The 17591-nt window shown below is 38.9% G+C and overlaps 1 protein-coding gene and 1 long non-coding RNA gene across 2 annotated transcripts in view; one reads left to right on the forward strand and one right to left on the reverse strand.

Moving 5' to 3' along the window:
• The window catches only part of LOC124438597 (F-actin-monooxygenase MICAL2-like), a 39792-nt gene that overhangs the window by 19087 nt on the left and 3114 nt on the right, over positions 1-17591 (forward strand). The window contains exons 3-21 of the mRNA XM_046988769.1: positions 2142-2745; positions 3514-3615; positions 4027-4385; positions 4802-5059; positions 5957-6308; positions 7148-7286; positions 7523-7571; positions 8248-8389; positions 8473-8579; positions 9413-9481; positions 10115-10303; positions 10526-10796; positions 11002-11288; positions 12276-12627; positions 12788-13072; positions 13163-13489; positions 13865-13986; positions 14393-14594; positions 14676-14772. Coding sequence (XP_046844725.1) covers positions 2250-2745; positions 3514-3615; positions 4027-4385; positions 4802-5059; positions 5957-6308; positions 7148-7286; positions 7523-7571; positions 8248-8389; positions 8473-8579; positions 9413-9481; positions 10115-10303; positions 10526-10796; positions 11002-11288; positions 12276-12627; positions 12788-13072; positions 13163-13489; positions 13865-13986; positions 14393-14594; positions 14676-14772 — 4205 coding nt within the window. The 5' untranslated portion in view covers positions 2142-2249. The remainder of the gene's footprint in view (positions 1-2141; positions 2746-3513; positions 3616-4026; positions 4386-4801; positions 5060-5956; positions 6309-7147; positions 7287-7522; positions 7572-8247; positions 8390-8472; positions 8580-9412; positions 9482-10114; positions 10304-10525; positions 10797-11001; positions 11289-12275; positions 12628-12787; positions 13073-13162; positions 13490-13864; positions 13987-14392; positions 14595-14675; positions 14773-17591) is intronic.
• Positions 626-1130, reverse strand: LOC124438608. The gene is made up of 3 exons (XR_006946144.1): positions 1069-1130; positions 905-993; positions 626-816 (listed from the first exon to the last, which is right to left on the reverse strand). It is a non-coding gene; the product is annotated as an uncharacterized LOC124438608 (long non-coding RNA).

The following is a 17591-nucleotide window of genomic DNA, read 5'->3' on the forward strand; positions in this document are numbered from 1 at the left end:
TCTGAAATTTTTACGAAGCGTTTTTCCTCCGTAAAAAACGAATTCCCTGAATTTAGTGTTTGGTCAACTTGTCGCGTATTTACGTTTAGCCTCGAAGTGGCGCGAAACTAGTTTTCTTCATTATTGCATCGTTGGCCTTTCCTATGCTTCTAACAACATTCCAAGTCCATAATCATTCTCGATCTTACACTCCTTTCCTCTTCTCTATCTTCCTGCGGATGTATCTTCCTCTTCCTCTCCTTTTTCAACTAGTCATAAACCTCCACCTGTAACCCATTGTAATCGGTTTATACAGGGGGGTGAGCTTATATACAGAGGGGCTAATACGTGGATTGTATTAAACTGCAGCAACTGACTTTTTTACGAAAATTTTTACGAAGCGTTTTTCCTCCGTAAAAAAACGAATTCCCTGAATTTAGTGTTTGGTCTACCTTGTCGAGTACTACGTTTAACCTCGAAGTGGCGCGAAACTAGTTTTCTTCATTATTGCATCGTGGATCGTACATACATCTGGGACATACATCAGTTGATTATAAACTCAAACTGAACTTCGTGTGTTTTTTTTTGACGTTCAATATTCGCAGAACCCCTAACAAGAGCTTTCTTTACATTTGCGAAAAACTGGTAGACTTTATGAAAGACATATATTTTGAAATAACTTCTGTATCGACATGATTATAAAATTATCCTTTCCGGGGAGTTTAATTCTTCATATTTCCTGGCGCGTGTATTTTAGATGTTAAATACCATTTTTGTCTGCTAAGATTATCCTTCACGGCTTGACACTTTGTCATTCTCACCCTCGTCATTTGAAAACTGTTGAGCAAAGAGCATTATGCAACCAATTAGTACTAGTCAAGCTGACGTTCTTGTCGATGTACATTTTCTCCTCAATTTACACTACCTTGGCAGATAGGGAACACAAAACTCTATCCATCACCGCAGATTTATTCTCTCACAATAGCACTTGACTGTTCTTTAGATCCCTTATACCTGTAGGGGCAAATACGAACATATTATAACTTCTTAGTTTTTCAATTCCTGTTTTATTTGTCACATTGACGTGACCTTTGAGTACATGATGAAAGAAATTTGCCAGGATAATGTTGCATAATGAAGCCAGCGAGCGAGCCTTAGCAATATTTTAGGCCGTGAAAGTTAAGCAGTTCTTCTCATTCTTAGAGAAAACTCTCATAATCCAAACTTTACTTCATAACAACGACTGATGCAACTTGTAGCTTTTCCAAGGCGTGTTATTTCCGTTGTTGTCTTGTGCATGTTTGTTTTTCCTGTCTTTAAATGATTCAGTGTCTCCTGGGGTGCGCTTGTATTCATTGGAAATTTTTATTTAACATATATGACGTAAGTTTGTTACGTCATAGTAGGCTCAAACATTGAACTAAAATACATGGAACGCCACCTCAAGCAAATAATTGAAGCCATATATCTTACGACAGATACGCGAGATTTTACCCCAGACACGCGTGTTTAGTGTTTCGAGATTCTCTCGCGAAGTAATAATTGTTGACTATACACACTCGTGTCTGGGGTAAAATCACGGCTTCAAAAAATTGTTAGGGTTTTGTATTACAGGTAGCGTTCCATGCATTTTAGTTCAATAGACTCAAACGACAATCCCATATTTAGCGTTTGCGAAATGCAAGTCAATGACATATGAATGTGCACCGAAGTGCAAGTCAATGAAAACGAAAATGAAAATGCAAGTCAATGACGTATGAATGATGACACTGTTTTTAATGAAATTTCAACATTAGTAATTTCATTATTACATAAAAAAATAAGCAACGAAGACAATTATATTTTTGGACGATCATTGCGATTGTTCAAGATTGTTCTACTCATATAGTTGACAAATATTAAGTACCCTCCGTAATTGTTTTTCGTTTTTATAAGATAAAGGGGGTTCCTAGAAACGTTTGAAAGTCTGAGCACTGCGAGAGGTCCACGCGCAACTCGAAGACCTTCGCGTTTTTTGTTTACTCGCTGCGCTCGCACAAAGTGTTCAATTGGTCAATATATCTTCACTGTTTTGACAACAATGCTTTTTCTAAGAATGTAAATATCTAATACTTTCGATGAGATTGTCAGAGAAATGATTATGTTATAATGACAGTTAACAGAGAAACGGAGACTCTTTTATCCTGTAAAAATCCTTTTGATAATGTGATATTTTTTTGTGTCAACAATGGCTAGTTGACTTCAGTATTGTATTATTTTTTGGCAAATACATGGCTGAAAGCGACGATTTTGTCAGCGGCACGCTAAATGAAGAAAACCCCGAAGCTTTATTCGACGCTTTTATTGCAGCTTCGGAATTCCTACCAACGTTAGAAGCGTTTTCTCGACTTTGTAAAAGCTTGAATATCGACACAAGCGGTTATGAACACGTTTTCCGACTGCTGAAGGAACGATTGAACAGTTGGAAGTGTCAAGCGTTGTGGTATAAACTTGACAGAAGAGCGGAGCTTCATACGTACAAGACGAAAGATAAAAAAAAACCATGTGCCAAGAACAATGTCTTAATCATAGGCTGTGGGCCTTGTGGATTGCGCGCTGCCATCGAAGCCTCTCTACTCGGAGCGAAGGTTGTCGTTTTAGAAAAGCGAAATAGCTTCTCTCGAAACAACGTGCTACATCTATGGCCATTTCTTATTGTTGATCTTAAGAACTTGGGGGCAAAAAAATTCTTCGGTCGATTTGCTTCTGGTAGTCTAGATCATATCAGTAAGTACGGACTTATTACTCATTTATTAATTGCGCTTGCGATATTTCTACGTATTATCTCAAATAATCCAGGTGTTTTGTTGAAGTTGACCACGCATAAAATAATGAAAAAAAATAAAGACTCATTGTTTCCTTCGTAGTTGATTTGGTTCGGGAAATTTCCGTCGAAGACAAAGTAAACACCATAAATGTGCTACTGTCAAGTGTCAACTGAATAAATTTCATTGACAATTTTTGACTTACAGTTATGATTCAAACATCGAGTATCACGAACGTTTAGGGATTCATGATCAATTTTTATTTGAAATTGGATATCATTCAAATAGTTAAGCTTCTTTTTCGTCTGCATATTTAACTCATATCTCAAATATTTGGATGTGGTCGACGTATTTTTGCCCTATAGTCATTTGGTTCTAATGTGGTGTTAATTTTTTTGTGAAATTTGATCAGAAAACTTTTGAAATAATGCATTATTCTTATGATGCCCTTGAATTTCTGTTGTATTGCTTGCATTCCTGAAGATTAAAGTTACCTTTCTAGTTGTTTCTATGTTATTGTTGCCATCTGAATTTATATTTCCTATAAAGGAGTGAACAAAGTCCTGGGGATGCTGGTTGACAGCCCACCCACCCCCTCCCCCCCCCAAAAAATTATTGAGCAATAAACCAAGTTGGCAAAGTGTTTTTCATTTGTCAGCATTTTGGCAAACCATGCCAAGTATTAACTATTCTATCTTCCTTTCATCTGCAAATATTTTTACTTAACCAGGCATTCGTCGTCTTCAACTAATTCTCCTCAAAGTTGCATTGATTTTTGGTGTTCAAGTGTATTCAGAATGCATGTTTGTGAAACTACGAGAGCCTTCTGAAGGTTAGTGTTATTGCAATAGTATAAACTATCTCATATTATAAAAAAATTTGAGTGTTTTTGTTATACAATTTACTCTAGAAACTAGGAGTGCCAGCAGGTTTTTAGTTTGGATTTCTTAAAAACTCTTGGAATCTCAAATCAATCAGCTTATTTTAGGCGGTGGCGCAGCCAGTCCACAAATTTGGTCATGCTATGTAAATTTTTCATCATCGTCACTATTTATTTCTTCGGAAATTTTTTTTTAAATTGAGGAAACACCGAAAAATTTACAAAGCATGAACAAACTTCCGGGCTTGCCGTACCACTGATTTTAGGGTTGCAAAATTATGATATTTGAAAAGCGGCAAATGAATTGTCATCCATGAATTAGTCATTCATACTTACCTACACAGCTACCATGTCATGTTTCAGGTCGAGGATGGACGGCAGTTGTAAAGCCAGAAAATCATGTTGTTAAAAAGTTCCAGTTTGACGTCATCATTGGCACTGATGGCCGCCGGCACACGCTCAAAGGCTTCAAAAGGAAAGAATTCCGCGGAAAGCTTGCCATTGCAATCACCATGAATTTCATTAACCGCAACACGAAAGCGGAGGCAAGGGTGGAGGAAATAAGCGGTGTGGCGTTTATATTCAATCAGGACTTTTTTCAAGAACTCAAGGATGAAACTGGCATCGATTTGGAAAATATTGTTTATTATAAAGACGAAACTCACTACTTTGTCATGACGGCAAAGAAGAAGAGTCTCTTGTGTAAAGGTGTTCTGAAAAAGGTGCTCATTTGACGCCATATTGCGTTTATAAAAAATCCGCATTGTATCTGAAGTTATGATCCCGTGATGATGTTACCTTGATTTTCCAGCTTTGTGTGTGTGTGTGTGGGGACGGGGACAAGCTATGAGACAAATTTTTCTTGGAAGTACTGCAAAATTTGTACGACATTGATCGAGAACAAAATTGAAGTACATGCGACTGAATTTCAACTAAAGTTTTTTTCAATTCAATTGGTTGGAGGTGGTTACTTCTTTGGGCATGGAATATTATTCGGTGGCGGGGGCGCACAAGCCTTTAATTATTACAACGCTGACACACTATCTTAGCGCATGCCTTCTTTGACAACTGATAGCTTTGAACCCCAAATTCTGACATTCGCGTATTTATAGTCTCTAAACTGTAGAATTTCGTTCAGGATTTGGCAGATCCGCAGGATCTTCTTCACCAGCGGAATGTCAATCGTGATAAACTTTTGAGCTACGCTAGGGAGGCCGCAGATTTCTGTACATCGAAGCAGCTGCCTCACCTGGACTTTGCATTGAACTCTCACAACTCCGAAGACATCGCCATGTTTGATTTTACTTCCATGTACGCCGCGGAAAACGCCGCCATGATCTTCGACATGAAAGGACATCGTTTGTTGACTTGTCTTGCCGGCGACAGTTTAATGGAGGTTCGTTTCTTGCCTTGTTTGTGTGTCCTTTTGGTTCTTCTGACTTGCGCCGTTTGCTTAGTTTTAACAGTCTTGGGATTACCTTAATTCAGTGCGATTATGGTTAGATGCATCCGTTTGCTTTAGTTTTGACAGTCTTGGGATTACCTTAATTCAGTGCGATTATGGTTAGATGCATCCGTTTGCTTTAGTTTTAACAGTCTTGGGATTACCTTAATTCAGTGCGATTATGGTTAGATGCATCCGTTTGCTTTAGTTTTAACAGTCTTGGGATTACCTTAATTCAGTGCGATTATGGTTAGATGCATCCGTTTGCTTTAGTTTTGACAGTCTTGGAAATACCTTAATTCAGTGCGATTATGGTTAGATGCATCCGTTTGCTTTAGTTTTAACAGTCTTGGAATTACCTTAATTCAATGCGATTATGGTTAGATGCATCTGTTTGCTTTAGTTTTAACAGTCTTGGATTACCTTAATTCAATGCGATTATGGTTAGATGCATCTGTTTGCTTTAGTTCTAACAGTCTTGGATTACCTTAATTCAGTGCGATTATGGTTAGATTCATCTGTTTGCTTTAGTTTTAACAGTATTGGGATTACCTTAATTCAGTGAAATTATGATTAGATGCATCCCGGCAAATCGTTCATTTACGTATAGATTTATTTACGATAACTCTACCTTTAGCCAAACCGTAAGCATACCCAATAATATCTTTCACAGGCGACGGACACAATTCATTATATTAGTTTCATGGTGAACGTCGTCGTATTAACCTTTAAAAAGTTTTTTTGCCAATTCGTTTTTATTTGGTTTCCGGATTGGGCCACATTTCTTGATTAACGCGGCATTAGAGGGTTCGTGTTCAAAGTCCATTAACGCAGTCTTTTTTATTTCAGCCATTTTGGCCGACAGGTTCCGGTTGCGCCAGGGGTTTTCTTTCCGTTTTTGATGCCGCTTGGATGATAAGAGGCTGGGGTCTAGGTCATCGTCCTATCGACCTGATCATGGAACGCGAGGGCGTCTACAAACTCCTGGCTCAAACGACTGCCGAGAACGTGTCGAGGAATTACGACGAATACACGATCGACCCAAAATCGCGTTACCCACCAGCCAGCGTGAGGAAGGCGCTCAAGGATTCTGTGAAGCATCTGTATAAGGTTGTACAGAATTCCTTGGAGGAAAGTTTGGCTGAGGAGGCTGTATCCCCGAATGTGGACATTGATCGGCCAGCCATTATGCGGAACAAAGGTTTGTAAAGGAGTTTCAAAGGCTCGTTTTCTTGTCACTTCTTTTAAAGTCTCAAGTTTTGCTCGAACCACTTTGCATCTTACAAGTCCTCCCTCCCATTCCTTCCTTCCACCATTCCACCCCTCCTTCCTCTCCCTTTCCCCTTAGAACATTCCACCCTCCTCCCATTCCATTCCACCCCTCCTTCCAGAACCATTCCACCCCTCCTTCCTTTCCACCTCTCCTCCCTCTTTTCCCCTTCCTTCCCATTCCACCCTTCCTCCCTTGCTCAGAACCCATTCCACCCCTCCTCCCTTGCTTAGAACCCATTCCACCCCTTCTCCCTTGCTTTGAGCACACTCTACCCCTCCTCCTCCCTTGCTTAAAGCCCATTCCACTCCACCCCCTTTGCTTTGTGCCAACTCTGTTTTATTTGACAAAGTTTTTAAACTGTCCTAAGAGAACGAATTAGGTTGATTTGTCGATAAGTGCTTTGTCAACAATTTTCGAACATCTTTTCTCCTTTTCATTTGTGTTATCATCTGTCTCATATTTTTACTTATTACAATCTTTAAATCTTTGCCAAACAATAGCGAGTTATTGGGGGGAGGGCGGCGTACGGACGTGCCTTTTCAATGAATAGTGCTATGTAACGTTTGTGTGGATGAGATGAAGAAAGGAAAACTTAATGTATCTTATCTAGGCTCTTGCAATAGTATTAATCTTAAAGTCTGACCGTTTTCCATTGTCCAAAAATTCGTTTTTTCCCCAGTGATTGAACGCAAAACTACTTGCATTGTCGAAGTAAGAACAGGCTGGCGTATAACAATGTGTAACGTTTATATTGACTTTAATTTTAGTTAGCCCCGATCTGTTGTTGTCTTGGTGTCAGAAACATACGAAAGGCTACAAGAACGTCGACATCAGAGACATGTCGTTTTCTTGGAAAAACGGTTTAGGATTTTGCGCCCTCATTCATAACTTTCGGCCCGATCTTATGTAAGTCATCGAGAAGAAGTGGTTTACTGTGGGTGGAATGCGATGTGACCATACGTTCAATTTGTTTTACCAGATCCGGTTGGTGAGCTTAAACACCTCTCCTGTTCTGAATTTTGCAACCATATAAAGCAGATGAGAGAGTCTAAGCTTATCTGACCAAGTCTTGTAAAACATTTTGCCTGTATGTCCACAATGGTTGAATGTGGAATGTTTCAAAAATGCTCTATATGTTTCAGTGATTTTGAACGACTTAACGAAGATGATGTTGAGAAAAATAACGAGACGGTAAAGCCATAATTTTTTTATCCCAAACCACAAATACTGCCATACATTTCCAGTAATTTCCACTTAACTCGGTGAACTGCCTCCCCTCCAAAATAGATTTTTGCTCGAATCATCTTCCCACGTTTTCATTTTACTCACGTGGTCACTTCGTGAATTACTGAAAGTTAAGGCGAAAGTTCTTTGATGATTGCGAAGTAATCCGCGTGACGTTAATCCTCATATATATATATATATGCTCTTGTTAACAGTGCTTTCATTTCAATTTAAAGCACCGTTTGCCTGCAGATTTAGTACTTCTTTGTAAATTTACCATTATTCATTTCTTTGGATATTAGTTATTTTTCCAGTGAGTGTTTAAGTCGAACTAGCTAAGCTGCCGACGCTGTATGTAATAGCTTGATGACTTTTGGTGTCTTTGTAGTACAGTTTTGTTTCGTGTTCAACTGACGTATGGAGCGTTTCGTCATGTTTGGCTTTAACCAATCATAAGACGTAACCTGATTGGTTATCATTCCCTGACGTCATGTTGCTAACCAATCATAAGACGTAACCTGAGTGGTTATCATTCCCTGACGTCATGTTGTTAACCAATCATAAGACGTAACCTGAGTGGTTATCATTCCCGAACTAATTTATCTCATTGGACCCACCTTAATGTTGTGAATGCCGTTTTCAGGCTTTCAACATCGCAGAAAATGAGTTAGGCATTCCGCCCCAGATCTCCGCTTTCGAGATGGCCAATAATGCAAAGCCGGATTTGCTCAGCATAGTGACTTATCTCGCTCAATATTACGAAGCTTTTAAAGATCAGAAACGAGGTGAGTATTTACGATCTGACTTCTGATCTTATAATATTGGAAGATTGACTGCAAGATCTAAAACGAGATTTATGTTTTCTCAGTCCAACCAAACAACACGTCCAGCGGTAAAGTGTCGTCACAGGAGGCGAAGCACAAGTCACCGCGATCCAAAGTTTCTGCTATTTCCAAAATAAGCATGAAAAATAAGGTCAGTTGTAGTGTGAACGAGTCATCTTGTTTTGTTCTAAAAGCAAGATTAGGATGAAGGTAGCATGTTGAGAATGAAGTGGTAGGTGAGGATAGAGGTGGCAGGTGAGGATAGAGATGTCAGATGAGGTGGAGGTAGCCGGGAGAATAAAGGTAAAAGATTAGAATAGAGATGACAAGTTGGAATAGAGGTAGAAAGGAAAGGATAGAATGGATAGAGGGGGAAGGAAGGAGGAAGGGAAAGGATAGAGGTGGAATAAGAGGATAGAGGAAGGTAGGAAGATAGTGGAAGGAAGGATAGAGGGAAAGGTGGAAATAGGGTGGAAGGATAGAGGGGAATGGAAGGGGGAAGGAAGGAAGGAAGGTGGAAGGAAGGAGGAAGGAAGGGAAAGGAAGGATAGAGGAAGGTAGGAAGGAAGGAATGGAATGTTTGTAGGGATGGATGGATTAGTGCGATGTAGCTTTATGAGCCCCGAGCGTCCCTTGGTAGGAAAGTCTCGCGTTCAGAACATAATAAGAAAATTTAACGAGAAAGAGATGCGTGAACGGGCGTACAGCGCGAATGACTTAACAGAGAGAGGATTGCGTTTAGCGCATGCGCAGAGAGATGTGGGGAACAAGAGATACAATTTGAGAAAGCGTGATGACAAGACTGTTAATTATCGAACTACTACAGAGACGACTGTTGAAACATACCGACCATTACGGACAATACTTCATGTTACGACAAAATTTGTAGCGCGGTCGTTACTTATCGGTTTTTGGTGGCTGCTGTTGTTTATCTGGTGGATAGTAGCACTATTTCCACGCTGTTTATGTTTCATTTTCATCAAGGGTAAACGTAGAAACAAGGACGAGGTCGAGAGATCTAGCAAGAAGTCGAAAGCGACAGAAAAGAATCAGGTACGCCAATGTTTTTAGTGGTTAGTGTAACTTTCAATTTTATTTTGCTCATGTAACAACTTGCGCTTCCCATTTCACAGAATCGCTTTTATCTCTTTATCACTTAGCATTTTGACAAAAAGAATGTAAAGCGGCATTAATTTTTGTTCCAATTTTCATTCCCCCCAACCACAACTTTTCCAAAATGGCTTTAAAGTAAATGGTTTGAACCCGGGAGTATCGTTACATGTTTGTAAATGATGATCGTCCAGGTTAATAAAGTCCTGAGAAGGACTGTTTTTGTTGTTGTTGACTGACGTTTCGACAACCTTAGCGGTAGTCATCTTCAGAGTCAAATGAGGAGTAAACGTCAGGTTAGCCGTTTTTGTTATCTGGTTCTTACGTCATTGTATTGTATTGTATTGTATTGTATTGTGTACAGGAAATGTGTATATACATCATTTACAAACATGCAAAATGGCTTTGTTAAATCAGTCGCTTGAAAACGAAAAGAAATACATGACACAATAAACATCCTATACTTTGTTATCTACGCTTGAAGCCATTAATAACAACTTTGTAATGTCACACTCTTTACGGGACGATTGCCATATAGTGAATGCATAAAATTTTTATTTTATGTATTTTGTATAGATTTCTTCGAAGACGACCAATGGTGTTGCTTCGGCGTATATAAAAACAAATGATTTTGATGAAGATAATTTACAGATCTCTGAAAATGGTTACGTGAAACCCAGCAGCCGAATAAATGCGTTAGCCGAACAAGTTTTTGGCGTTACAGCGGATCCAAAACAGCAGAGAAAGGCAACATCCGACTTACCTGTAAGTTAACCGTTCGTTTATATTCAATAGGGTTTTTTTGAGAACATTGTGCACGCTGACCAGTGAGAAATAAAATAGACTTTTTCCAGCGAGCATAAGTAGTCAGTAGTCAGGCCGTTTATGCAAGTTTTGTCACTTTTATGCATACATTACATTTTTAAATCATGCCTTTTTGCGCTCCTGTTTTCATTTGACATTTCTCCATCTTGTTTCATTTTCAAGACACGATATCAACAACAATCGTTTAGTGATAGTGAACATTGTCATTTCTGCAACGAGAGAGTGTTCGTTCTTGAAAGATTGTCGGCCGAAGGATTTTTCTTCCATCGCAAATGCTTTAAATGCGAAGTATGCGAAGAGACGTTGAGGTTGGGTAACTATGGTTACATACCATCCGAAGACAACAAGCCCGGGAAATTTTACTGCAAGGCACATTACCGCAAGATTATGTACAAAACACCTACGGGCTCACAAAGCAATAGGAAAAGTCTAGGTAAGAGATCGAATTGAATGGAAAATAGTTTTCCACCTTGAGTAGGTAATGAAATAAAAAAAATAATTGTTTGTCGTCAAAAGGTAACTGCGTCATCTACCAATGGAAACTTACTTCCGTGTTTATATGGACAGATTGCTGCACTTTAAAAAGCATTATCTCTTTTGCTTGTACTGTTTTTAAAGAAGTTTCCTTTACTTTTAAGACGTGACCACGGTTTCTACTCCGGCTCGTCGATCGCATTCCCTGGGGAATATCGACGTGGGCTTGCGCAAGACGGCGGAGAAACCGATTGACTTTGAGACCGCGTCTGAGGAGTCGCCACCGAAGAAAGTGCTCAAAGTACCCAATAATCTTCGCGAGGAAATAAACAGTCTCAGTCCCCCACGTACTAGCACGCCGTCTAGTGACCACGATGCATCCTTATTGGCCTCCTATGACATCATCAATACGAGTAGTGTGGAAAAATCCATGCAGGAGAAGTCAAACCAGGTACTCTTTTATATTTGTTACGTCACATGATGCATTTACGAAAGCAATTATTTCACGAATTGGTAGAAAGAGAACCCAGCAATTGAACTAGTTCCAATCCTTTCGCGCACGGCCAAAAAGGAAGTTCAATACGACAGTAAGCTAAAATGCGGCGCTTTACCTCTGTACACGTATGTCAGTAGAGAAAATTTTGCTTCATGCTAGTACGGGCATGTTAACGTATTGCTAATCTTCCTGTTTTATATTTAGTTCAATGTGTTCAATACTTTAATTGAATGTTCATCAATTTGTTGAAACGTTTAACAACGTTGTTTCCACGGTGAAACAAACCTTCTTATGTTTTAACAACGTTGTTTGCACGGTGAAACGAACCTTCTTATGTTTTGATAACGTTGTTTGCACGGTGAAACGAACCTTCTTATGTTTTAACAACGTTGTTTGCACGGTGAAACGAACCTTCTTATGTTTTAACAACGTTGTTTGCACGGTGAAACGAACCTTCTTATGTTTTAACAACGTTGTTTGCACGGTGAAACGAACCTTCTTATGTTTTAACAACGTTGTTTGCACGGTGAAACGAACCTTCTTATGTTTTAACAACGTTGTTTGCACGGTGAAACGAACCTTCTTATGTTTTGATATTTTGGCTATATTTGTTATATTTCACATTGTTAACATGATACAATATAACATAAAGTATGTAATTTTTTAAAGTTAATGTTAATTCAGTTCATTAGATACAGATCAGTGGACACGTGACAATCGTACGATCTTACATACTTCCTGTGCATGTACATATATATATTGTTGTTGTAAAATCATTTTTTTTTCTTCTTTGAATAAAGTTCATAATCTAACACACATTGTAAATAATTGTTGCGACAATCGTCTTTGTAGGAAATTGGAGCAAGATTGTATTCCTTCGTTTTCACTTTCCATTTATAATACCCTGGTCACTTGTTTAGAAAAATTACTTGTCCGCTTTAGGTTGGAGGTGAATCGAGTCACGAAGGGAAGGCTGGAACGCCATTAGGTCGAGCGGGTGCCAGCCGTAAGGCGGTCAACAAATACGTCAAACTAGAAGCCAGGCCTCTTCGACGGTCCAGTATAAGTGCAGCGCGAAAATCCGATAAAGGAACGCGTAGATTGTTTCTTCACAAGAAGTCTCCCGCGGAAGGAAAGGTAAAGAAGAAAAAAGCTGCTAGTGAAAATGTGCTCTCTCCTGAATTGCCTGCTAGTCCACCACCTGTACCACCTCCTAAACCACCGCGGGCTCATCAAGTTAAGAATATTGCCGAGCAGCCACAGTCTCCTGAACAAACAGGAAAGAGCGGGAAAGGTTTGCTTGATATTTTCAATACTTCTTCATTAGATCTCGTAAAATCGTGGAAATAGTTCTCAAATTGCTAATCTTTTCCATATTCTCCCGTAATCTTAATCTAGCTACCAAAATCTGAATTTAGAAAATTTCTTCACTTAAATTCTTTCATTTCTCATAGGAAAGCGTCGAAGGAACTCTAAACGGGCAAGATACCCCGAATCCATGGCTTTCTCAGATACATTTTTAATAACTAAGGTTTCGAGTATTTCTATTGATGATGACGTCAATCCCAGTGAGCGTGGGGATACTACAGAGGATCTACGGGCGTGTTTGGGAGAGACCACTCCGAGGCGTGTCGGCTTGCAATCTTCGCTCACAAGAAAGCGACGCAGTGCTGATCCAAAGAAACATTGGTCAGCTTATTACAGGGCGGCGATGAATTCAGATGATTCAGCTGGTGAAGGTAGAGGATTTTACTTTACCTGAAAATTCATTAAGAATGCGAGTTGAGGGGATTGTTAAAATTTTATAATTTATCAATTTTTTTATGCAGAATCTAAAAGGCCACTATCTCAACCGGAACCATTAAAGGAATCCGAGCTTCCTCCTAGTGAACCTCCTGCCGATTCTCAGAATGGTCTACCTACCCTCTACGAAGATCGTGAGCTTTCACCGACGTCTCCTAACAAAAAACCAAAATGGCAAATCTTTGCCGTCCATCACAAGAAGGACAAAAAGAGCAGGGAGGAAAAGAAACGGCTAAAGGAGGAACAAAAACGAGAAAAGAAGGAAAAGAAACGATTGAAGAAAGAGAAGAAATCAAAAGGAAAGGAGTATAGGGATGGCGCAGAATCACCTGAAGTTATACTCTGTGAAACAGGTAAAGACTATCCATCGTCACTTTACTAACTTTTTTCCTAAGTCATATTTTTTCAATTTCGGGATTTTGCCTTAAACTACTATGTTCCCCACTGATGTGTTCTGTATTTTCTGCCAAAGTCAATTGACAAACAGAATATTAACTTAGAGAATTGACTATCGAAATCAAATCTTCCCAAAGGTTTATTGTTGTTGTGTGCTCAGGAAACGAGTGGATGATTTTTAATCTGTTTGAAATGAAGATATGATATAAATGTGCGCAGATTTGTGAATATTACATCAAAACCATGTCAAAAGTTTTGGTTCTTTCGGGTTCTCAAAACATAATTTGATTTTCTCTCTGAAATTTTCATTAAATTGTTCACCATTACTGTAGATGAGACCAAATCACCAGACGTTTCTGATGCTGGAAAACAAGACAACTTTTACGAATCGAGTGAAGACGAAGACTGTCCTGAGTGGCAGCGTTTGGCAAGAAACAGAGAGAAACGATTCCAGGTTTGAAATATTGTACACGATGTAGCTTCCAATCTGAGAAATATCGTATACGATATAGCTCTCTATAGGTTGTATACCGTATACGATATAGCTCCCTATCAATGATATACTGTATACGATATAGCTCCCTATCAGTGAAATGCTGTATACGACATAGCTCCATATCTGTGAAATGCCGTATACGACATATCTCCCTATCAGTAAAATACCGTATACGACATAGCTCCCTATCAGTGACATACTGTATTCGACAGATACACCCTCTCCTATGGTACTCCTTGTTGGTTTAATGTTTCTTGCCCTAGAGTTTTTTACACTCTTCAGTCCGAAAAATTTTGAAACTTACCATATCAATCAATTCCAAAAACCGACATCATTTCTCTTTCTTCCTTTGCACGGTTAAAAGCTCGCTGAGAATGAACGAGAAGCGCGGCGTCAGAAGAAAAACCAGCAGTTCTATATTAAACTCGAGATGCGAGAGAGAGAACGCAAGCGGTTGAGAATTGCTCAATCCATACAACGAGAGCTCGTTGAATGCGAGGTTAGGCAACAAGAGCTCGAAACTCGTGCCGTTGTTGTGGAGAAGAAGATGGCATCGGTGGAAGCCGGTAAGCGATCGGTATCAATTGCCTCGGGATTCTTTTTTTCGATCTCCAGGCAACACATGAATGTATATTGATATTTTGTAGGCAACCCGAACGTGGAACAAAAATTAATGTTGGAGTGGTTTGACTTGGTTAATAGGAAGAACACTTTAGTCCGTTATGAGTCGGAGCTCGTCATTAGGTATGTAATATACTATATACTGTCCAATTATGGAATAGTTTAGAAATGTATAGGCTAGTTCCTAAGGACAGGTGTCGCTTGTCCCTCCCCCACCCGTGGTATATTTCCTAGGAAAATTGTCCCCTCTTCGGAAATTTACCATACTTACAAACTTTTACCTTAAAAAACGGTGAAACTTTTTGTTTTAAGACAAGATCGCAGGTGATTTATGATATTACAATCTGTTTAGATCTATAAATCTATTCAAATTTTATCAAACCGGTATAAAGAACAATTTCACTTGAGCGATGACATCTTTCATTGGCGAAAATGTTAATATTCACGTGTCCACAAAGAATTTTTTTATTGGGACGTATTTCCTCTGAATGGCGTTATTTTCGATGTATGTCGTTTTTCGATTGTTAAAAATATTTCTCTGAATGGCGTTATTTTCGATGGATGTCGTTTTTCGATTGTTAAAAATATTTCCTCTGAATGGCGTTATTTTCGATGGATGTCGTTTTTCGATTGTTAAAAATATTTCTCTGAATGGCGTTATTTTCGATGGATGTCGTTTTTCGATTGTTAAAAATATTTCCTCTGAATGGCGTTATTTTCGATGGATGTCGTTTTTCGATTGTTAAAAATATTTCTAAAATGAGGCGACAAAAATTTCGAACCCATGAATCCGAAAATGTAAACGCATGCAAAAGCCAACTCATAAATATATCAACGCAAAATACATCACACTCATACCCACCCTACAGAGATTCAAAGTTATTCACATTCTAAAACTATAACCATATAAATGAACAAAAAAATTAACAAATTTGAGCCAACCCGTTAAAGTGGACGATGGCCGAGTGAACTATGAATGGATTGCCGTTTTCTTTTGGAACTTCATTTTCAAACCAGCTGTCTTTATATGAGAATTACCACAAAGTTCAAAGAAGGAACGATGTTTTGCTTGGCAATGTGGCAATAAGTGGAATGCCAACACGAACTTTTACGAAACATTTGGGAACAGATTGCCGAGAATTTGAAATTGCATCAACAATCAAGAGCTTCAACTCTTCTCACTGTATCGTGCTGCGCTATGAAGACAAGCAAAAGTTGATGACTGTAATGTTTTATGGAGGATATAGAAAGAAGATCTGGAGGCGAGGTTGAATCATTGTTTGCAGTAAAAAGAGAAAACAAAATCATCGTTTCAACTGCGGAAAAAAAGACCATGAGATGTGAAGGTGGGCATCTTCAATTTATCGTCGTAGACTGCTAAATTTATTTGCGCTTAGCGAGATTACACGAATAATTGCAAGATGGTAAATGTTATTGACAATGTTGAATTAGAAATAATCAACCTGTTTTATGTTTTATTTTAGAGTTCAGCAGTTTTTACTGCAACTTAGGGAGGGAGAAACTTTAAAATAGAAAGAGGAGCTCCAATTGATATTTAAAATCAGCTTTCGTTGTAAAGAATTGTGGTTTTTAGAAAAAGCTTGGCCACAAAAAAAAATCTCGGATGTAGTGAATATATTCTCTCTTGGATAGCCTTGCACCGTTTCCTGTTGCGGTTGACAACGAAAACAAAGAAATGTTTTTCTTATGCAAATAAGTTGACGTCAGTGTTTTATTAGTGTGTAGCCATCACGCTGATGATCTTTCTTTGTCTTCCTGTCTTCTTGACGACGGATACAGAAGGTGTATAGCAGTAGTCATTGTTCGATTTCAGTCATTGTCAACCTGTCGAAACCTCAATAAGAACTTTCCTAGTCGTCAAAGAAGCATTCCTACGTGTCATTCGAGCTTGAAAAGATCAAGAAATGGAAGAATCAACGCGTTATTTTTTCTATATTGTCATAGTATCCTTCGCGTCCGTGTTAATCGTCGACGCATCATGCGCGTCTGATTCGGACTGCTATGGACAATCATGCTGTGTTAATGGCCACTGTTCTTATGACTGCGGGTCTGGCACAATTACGACAATAATTATTGTAGCCTTCGTTCTCCTTTTCTTAGCAACTTTATTCTGTGTTGTTTATTGTTACTGTCGATCTTGTCACGGAGAGCGAAATCGCGTCGTATTTCGAAGGCTCGTGAATGTATCCTCGTCGACGTTGGTCGTTAATGCGTCTCAACAACAGTATAGCTACACACGACCTACACGTGGTTACCAACATATTCATTCCCACAATACAGTTGAAGCTCCTCTAGTGTTGGTGAATGCAGACGCTGTCAATCCCCAGTGATTTTAACAACAAGAGGCAAGCCATTTTAGATAGTTTGGCAGGTTTAATTTTTACTGATCTGAACATTTTTTGATCACTTTATGGTGTTTTGTTGCTTGATACATCAACTCCCCTAATGATGTCTGGCAGATGAGATCAAATGGTTAATTTTGTTATTTGCTGTTGTTCTTCTTGTTGCACTGGTGGTTCATACTGCATAGTAGGGCATTACGGCCCCCGAGATCAAATTCAAAGAAAACATTGCCGCCCTTATATGATTATAAGTGAGTTACATCTGCCCTTGCAGCCATTCCAAGTCTAAACACCACACTTCATTTCCAAAAGTTTACAATAAAAAGTTCTCTAAAATCTGATTCTGCCACCGTACTATGCAGTCTGGCTGGTGGAAACGGTTTTGCACATTAAGTCAATGGTATAAAAACCTGCTGGTTTCTGTGGTCATTGGTGTTAATTTTTGAAAATGTTAATCTACTCTCTTCACTTGTTCTCACATCTTAAATTATTTCATTTATCATAATTAAACTATTAAATCATTGACAATCATTACGTCATTCACAGTCGCACAAAGATTTTCCGCCATTCTCGACGTTA

This window comes from Xenia sp. Carnegie-2017, unplaced genomic scaffold (genome assembly GCF_021976095.1).
Source record: "Xenia sp. Carnegie-2017 unplaced genomic scaffold, XeniaSp_v1 HiC_scaffold_19, whole genome shotgun sequence".
In the NCBI taxonomy this organism is placed as follows: domain Eukaryota; kingdom Metazoa; phylum Cnidaria; class Anthozoa; order Malacalcyonacea; family Xeniidae; genus Xenia; species Xenia sp. Carnegie-2017.